At 53.1% G+C, this 7,539-nt stretch overlaps 1 protein-coding gene across 1 annotated transcript; it reads left to right on the top strand.

Annotated features, from left to right (window-relative positions):
* The first annotated feature begins 3,987 nt into the window (after positions 1–3,987).
* LOC127343330 (uncharacterized) lies at positions 3,988–7,094 on the top strand. The gene has a single exon (XM_051369445.2). It carries the CDS (start codon positions 4,124–4,126, stop codon positions 6,884–6,886), a length of 2,763 nt encoding a protein of 920 aa, XP_051225405.1. The 5' UTR covers positions 3,988–4,123; the 3' UTR covers positions 6,887–7,094.
* The last annotated feature ends 445 nt before the right edge of the window (positions 7,095–7,539 follow it).

The following is a 7,539-nucleotide window of genomic DNA, read 5'->3' on the forward strand; positions in this document are numbered from 1 at the left end:
TCTGTTTTATTGTCCTCTTTCCTCGTGCGCTCTATCGACGCGAGCTTGGGCCACTGTGTTCCTCGCGTCGCATGTGTTCCTCGCCTGCACCTTCTCTTGGAGCATCTCGAGTTGCTACCGTAGTTCTTCAAGGACTATTTTGTCTTGGGTTGTTTCGGCGTGGAGCACTTTCAGGTTGTGGTGCTATCTCTCTCCCTGCTATCGCCGCACCTATAACGCCAACTCCGGCCATAGCCATCTGATTCAATGATGATCGAGGGTCTCCTGGGATGGCCTGGATGACATATGAATGCATGTGTCGCCATATATCCTGCCTCTGGCGTTTTTGGGATTATGTTCCCTCTCGTATCTATCAACATGAAGGACATGTCGAGGTTTTGGATTAGGTTGTCCTGTTCACCATCGGGTATACCTGTCAATCGAGACCTTGCTCTTCCCCGATGACCTCCATCATTGTTTGCCGAATTTCTCGAGTTTTGACTCAAGTTAGCTCTTCGCTTGCTGGAAGCATCTGCTGCAGCCTTTCTTGCATCGAGTGTTTGCTGTAATTTTTCTAACTCACGTCTGGAACAACTAATTTTATATTGATATGCATGTAGTGCTTCCGGCGAAACTTGTGTAGTCATCGGCTCCGTACCGTCCATGGCCCTTGTAGCTCTGTCCCATTCTTCCTGCGGCAGCCGCACTTTTTCTCGTGGTTCAGGCCCGGTATATTTTCCTCCTGTTGCATGCGTGAGATCTGCGTCAGATTCCTCGTCAGCTTCACGACCTGCTCCCGTGATTACGCAGATTTGATGATATGTTGCGCCTCCATCAGACTCAGGACAGGTGACATCATCAGATAGATCGGTGAAGACCTTGCTATCGATAGAGTTGTTGGTGTAGGCGGAGTCGAAGCTAGTGAAGCTCTCCGAGTCGCTTTCTTGAGATAGATCGGTTTTCGTGAACGACCCGAATGTCATGCCACCGAACAGATCCTAGAGTGCCCTGCCATCGGCGGGCTTGGTGCAGCGTGGCTGTGAAGCTTCTTCATCGCCTGATTCGTCAGCTGTTGATGATCCCGAGAAATCGGATTCGGCCGCCAACAGTCCTGACAAAATCGGTGCCGAAAAACGGTGCGATCCTTCTTTCTTGATGAGGAAGCGGAAGCTCCCGAGCGTCATCTCCGTCGATTCCTCCAGATGAGCATATGCATGCATGCAGGAAGGATCGTGAGGAATAAAATCGACGAGATCAGGTTGGACTCGTTTACCACCTTCCATTGTGTTGCTTGCTATCGTCGATGATGTTGACGATGCCCTCGAGATCAGGACCTTGCGACCTCCAATTCCCACAGACGGCGCCAATTGACAAGGGATTAACTTGTCAATTCCTACGGATTGTAGACTTAGGGTTTCATAACAAGTAGAGGAAAAGTAAATCTTGAAGGTTCAGCCGAACAAAGGCGATCAACTCAATATTACGGTGGCTAGGGTTACAATGATTCGATCCCTTCTTTCTACCTCGACTTCCCCTTTATATAGGAGGTGAAGTCGAGGCTCTTTCGTATCGTACAAGTTACAAATTGTCGGGTCATGTTGGACCTTTCCTATATTAATACAAGTTTCCTATTACAACTCTATTTTCCTAACCCGAAAGCCTGCAACCTTCTAGGCCTTCAAAGTTTCGAGTCCATGGGCTTCCCGCATTTCCATATACCAAGGGTACTTATTCGACATGCCTGACAGGTATGCCTATGTCACTAGGCCAATCATTCGTTTAATAGAAGAAGCTCTGGATTTACGCTCCGCTGCTTCCAGTTCAATACATGAACCCAACGCCATGTAATCCAGACCAACCTCCTATACCTCTCCAACAAGATGCGTGAGAAGCTGTCCGTCTGAGACGGAATACACTTTTTCATCATCCTCATCAGAAACGAACGTATCGGACGTGCTCAAATTCGTAGGAGTCAACTTGATTCTATCAATTTTCATACGTCTAAGAGCACTAGACGAAACAGAAATAGCATTCACAGACTTGCCCAACGAAACCCCCACGTTATTTAGATTTGCAGCGGTGTTGGGAAGATTAAAAATGACTTAGAACTCTTATTAATACATGCGAAGTTGAGATTCGCTGCCGCTTTGCGTCTCATAGCCTTAGCTAAGGAATCTTCATCCGACGCTACAACCCCGTCAAGACCAACGCCGTCGCGTGCACTCCGCTTGAAAGGAGTGGCAGTTGCCACCAGCGGTGGCACCACTAGCTTTCTCTGGAGGCCAGTGGGGACGTGAGCAGCTTTAGGGGAGGTAGGCGATGTAGACCCTCCCTACAGCCATTGGTCGCTAGCGGCGCCGTAGCGTCCTCCGAAGACAATCCCACGCCCGCGTCCGTACGCGGCTGCGTTGTCGGAGTCCCTAGAGCCACATCTTTATCCACGAGAGGGGGTAGCGTCGGTGAAGATCTCCCTCCATGGGCTATTGATGCAGCTCCACCATCCGCCGCAGCGTAGTGTGCGGTTGTCGAGGCCGCAAAATCCGCTGGGGACGGAAGGGTGGGTGCAGCCCCCTCCCCCGTGAGCAACCCATGCTGCAGTAGCACCTGCAGCCGGCCTAGCCAACCATGGCGCCGAGGAGGATGTCGCGCCCTCGGTGGCCGGGCTTGCAAAAAGCGGTGCAGCAGGTTGCGCTGCCACCCCCGGCTGGCCCAGGCTCCGGTAGCAGCAGGTCAGCGGCAGCTTGGTCGGCTGCCATGTCCGCCGCGCGCTGCTCCCTCTCCACACGTGGGGGCTGCTGCTCCACCATAGCCGCATGAGCAGCTGCCCCACGAGTCGAGGAAGCATGGGCGAGGCACCACGCACCACTGGCCTCCTGTGTTGGTGTAGGAGATGCACGAGAAGGTGGTGTAGCCGACGCGCAACGCGGCGCATAATGCCCACTAGCATGCGTACCCGAAGTCGAGAAAGCCGAGATCGAAGGTGCACCCTGCATTTGAGAGGAAGGTTGTGGTGTGGCCAAAGACAAAGCCTTCTGACCGAGGCGGTGGAGACTGTCTCTCTAGACCGGGACTAATGACCTGAAGCTTGGCCACAACCACTTTGACAAGAGAAGTTTGCGGGTTGGAGTTGAAAAGAGTAACCGCAAAGCTAGTTGTCCACGTTCCTACAAAGCCCCCGGTGCCAAAACTTCTGAGCTGAATCTACGGAATGGTGTCCTCCGAAGGTCACATCCTATCATCCATAGCATCTTCATCAATACCATTACCGCTGTCCCCCTCGTCACTATCATCCATCCTAGCATCCATAGCATCTTCATCAATACCATTACCGCTGCCCCCCTCGTCACTATCATCCTTCTTCACCCAAACAAGCTATCGGCTGCAACTATCTCATATTTAATAGTGTGTTTGTCAAGTTTAAAACTTGAGATCTATTGGTTCCACTATTATTATATTAAAATTATTTTTTGGATACACTATTATATTAAATTAATGCACTAGTCAACTCAACCAGAAATTAAAATTCATAGAAATGGTTAGGCTATATATTTTGATAGACTTCAATAATACATATGTGAACAATCCGCATTGTGCTCCGGCATGCACAGAGGTACCGGGAATCTCCTGACAAAGCTTTTCTCGGATTACACAATAATTATTTCTGAACTGGAGTAATCTGTAGCGCTGGGACGCTTTGTTGGTTCCTCCGCTAATTAAATCGCATACACACTACCTAGCAGGGCTCCAAGAGTCCGCGGAGTTCAGTCCAGGAAAACGATCGAAATTGTTGAGCGTTGACCGTTTACTTTGAATAACATGACAGGATAAGTCTATTGGCCATTATACTCACTGCTGACTGCGTTGATCTTCCCTGATGAAGACACTACTAGTGATGACCACAAGATAGTGTTTCGTTCCATTTTCCTCCGTGAAAATGACATATAGATGCAGTCTAGATGGGACAGCCACCAATGGTCCAAGAGAAGTCGAGCAATTCCAACTTGAGCAGTTACCATTCACTCATTTCACTCCACCCAGCTATACTACCATTATAAACTATAAACCCATCGCAGGCGCATCCTTCGTCTTCCTCCTTCCAGAGCTCAGAGCTCCCAGCAAGCTAACAAGCTCCACCAGCCAAGAAATGGCGCCACCATCACTGAACAACCTCGACAGTTACCACTTCTGCTTCCTTCTCCTCGTGTCCACCAGCACCATCTCCGCCGCTCTCACCGCCTCCTCCTACTCCTCCCTCTGCCCCTCCCTGAAACACGCCTCTGACAGCCACACCGAGGACGACGACGTCCTTTCACTCACCCGCTCCTTCCAGATATCCGCCGGTTACTTCTCTGGAGGAGCAGACAGTCTCTTCTCCACCGGCGATGACCTCTACAACAGAATATATCGCTCATTTTCCGTTTTCCCCCACGGCGCCTCCCGCACCAGCGACCCGGCTCTTGCCCACCTCACCGCCACCCTCACCATCAAAGGCCCCCACGGAGAACCATACCAGGGCGATCGACGCAGCCATAATTACCACTATGATAATTACACTATCGGCAGGTTCAGGTCCAGGTCCATCTCCTTCTTCCTCGACGGCTACTACTCCTCCGCCTCGCTCCAGCTTTGCATGGTCGGAACGGGCACCGAGCTCGCTGCCGACGGATCTCTCAAGCTCTACAAGGATATCGCCCTCCGCCTCCACGTCCCCAGTCCTCCCACACTCACCGACCCCTTCGTAACCGGCACACTAGAGGGGCATGCTGACTTGGGCATCATCCACCTCCTCGCGTACGCCGAGGGCGACGACTACAAGTACGGATCAGAGGGTGTGGCCTGCGACACACCGAAGCAGCAGACAAGGGGCTCGCTCCAAGCGCTCGGCAGCATCAACTCCACCTGGTGTGCTCACCTGAAAGAACATCTCGTGACCTCGTACATGCTGCAGGAGCAAAGCGGTGCCGCCCTCCTGCGGCGGATGCACGTCAACCAGGTGCGGTGCAACACAGACGGCACTGTGCGCGCGTACGTGGGGTTCTCCAACGATACTGGGCCCGAGAGGCGCGGGTACTACTACCGTCGAGGCCGCTTCGTGGTCGACGAGGAGGCGGTGGTGGCCGAGGGGCGCTGGGACCGGGATCGTGGCGTGCTCTGCCTCCGGGTGTGCCGGGTGGTGCGCTCGTCCTTGGCTCCATCTGTTCTGACGGTGCAAGAGCACGAGTGTGGGATCAGGATGAGCTTCTGGTTCCCGGCCGTGTGGACGATGCGGAGCCGGAGCCTCGTGTCTGGGAAGCTTTGGAAATCGACGGGCAACAACGATGATGCCGAACTTATGAGCGGTGCGATAACAGTGTCGAGCATCGACGACTCCGACAACCACAGAAGCAGTGACCTCTCAGATGTGAAGTACAGCTACAACGACACAATGCTTGAGGAGGCCAAGAAGCATTATCGTCTGAAAATAGAAACGGAGAAGATCAAGGAGTCTCACTCCTTCCCGGGTAACTATACTTACCGTGACTTTGTGTTCGACTTCTACCAGCAGCAGGGCGACGGGCACGGACAAGCCTTCCCAGTCACACTTGGTTCGGCGATGGTGTCCGGCGATAGGCTGGCCGCCGACGATTCTTTCTCGCAGCTTGTTGAGGCGGAGCAGGATCCTCTGATGAGCGTGAGCTACGACATACACCACAATGCTCCACCTGACAACTGGGTGCGTCCTGGGAATGTGCTAAATTACTCAGTTCACCTCCAAGAACGGCGAATCCTAGCAGAGGGTGTCTATGATCCAAAGAGGGGCCTCCTGTTCATGATCGGTTGCCGAGAGCGCAACGGTTCGACCGATTGTCAGATACTTGTGACAGTGCAGTTTGCCTCCCTTGAAGCCAGGGGAGGGCACGGCAAAGGAGTATTCAACAGCCTCAGAGAGAAGACCGATCCTCTTTTCTTCGAGAAGATCGACATTACTCTGTATGGGATGTACTCCGACCAAGTGTCGGCGGAAATTTCGAGGATGGACCTGGAGAGCATCATGCTGGTGGCTTCCGCGACGCTGTCGTGCGTCTTCGCCGTCTTGCAGATCCTCCACACCAAGAAGAACCCCGAGGCGGCCGCGGGAACATCCATCGCCATGCTCGCCATCCTCGCATTGGGGTACCTCACTCCTCTCCTGCTCAACTTTGAGGCCATGTTCAAGAGCAGGAGGAGTCGGTACTTTGCCTACCCGATGGGCGGGTCGCTTGAGATGAACGAGGCGATGCTGAGAGCGCCTATTCTCGTCGCCTTCGTTCTGCAGCTGCGCCTCCTACAGCTGGCGTGGTCCGGCCGCCAGAGATCAGCCGACCAAACCATACCGTCGTCACCCGTCATCGTGTCGGAGAGGATTGTGCTGCAGATATGCCTACCGTTGTACCTGCTCGGAGGAATCCTGGCCGCGACCATCCACGTGATCAACGCCCATGCCGGAAGCGAGGACACACAAGTCATTCGGGTCGTTCGCGTCGGCGAAGAGCCAGCCACGATCTGGGACTGGGAGTACCTCGTGTCATACGCAGGACTGATACTAGACGGCTTCCTGCTCCCTCAGGTGATTCTGAACGCGTCCTTGGCAGCTTCAAGAGTTCGAGCGCTCTCGCCATGGTTTTACATAGGGTGCACCATGACCCGCGTGATGCCTCACGTGTATGATGTAGTCAGGGCCAAGATCTACGAGCCAAGCATAAACCCCTCCGACATATACGCCAGCCCTCGCAGCGACCTCTTCGGTGTTGCGTGGGACATCGTCATACCATGCGGAGCAGCATTGCTAGCCGTGTTGGTGTTCTTGCAGCAGCGGCTTGCAGGCGCCGCGTCGCTTCCATCTCAGAGGAGGAGATCAGGTGGATACGAGTTGGTCGCTACTCTTTAACCTCTAGGCTCTAACTTAAAACAGGGTCGTTCCTCTTCAGCAAATAAAATGTACCTCCACATATTGTATTGTTTCTGTAGAGAGGGATGCAACTCACAATGTATTGATTGGGTGTATATGGCGTTACATATATAGGCCACGTCCTCGACTATACAAGGAAGGAGGCGGGCCCAATAATCAATACAAAGATATGTATCGCTATACATAACTACAGAAGATACACATCCGGATATACAAGGATATATATCTCAACACCCCCCCGCAGTTGAAGCGTCGCCTGGTCGAACGCATAGACTGGACCGAAACTCTTCAAATGATGCCGTAGGGAGACCCTTGGTCATGATATCCGCAAATTGTTGGGAGGTGGGCACATGAAGTACTCGAATGTGTCCAAGGGCCACCTGTTCCCGAACAAAGTGGATGTCCAGCTCAATATGCTTGGTGCGGCGATGGTGGACCGGGTTGGCGGAGAGGTAGACGGCGGAAACATTGTCGCAATAGACCACGGTGGCTTTGGCAACAGGACAGGAGAGCTCAACGAGGAGTTGCCGCAGCCAAGAGACCTCGGCAACCGCGTTAGCAACAGCCCGGTACTCCGCTTCGGCGCTGGAGCGAGAGACCGTGGGTTGTCGCTTAGACGACCAGGAGATGAG

This window comes from Lolium perenne, chromosome 3 (genome assembly GCF_019359855.2).
Source record: "Lolium perenne isolate Kyuss_39 chromosome 3, Kyuss_2.0, whole genome shotgun sequence".
Taxonomy (NCBI): Eukaryota; Viridiplantae; Streptophyta; class Magnoliopsida; order Poales; family Poaceae; genus Lolium; species Lolium perenne.

What these genes read in the sequence shown, in the direction of transcription:
- LOC127343330 (XM_051369445.2), top strand. Translation starts at nt 4,124, where the DNA reads ATGGCGCCACCATCACTGAACAACCTCGACAGTTACCACTTCTGCTTC.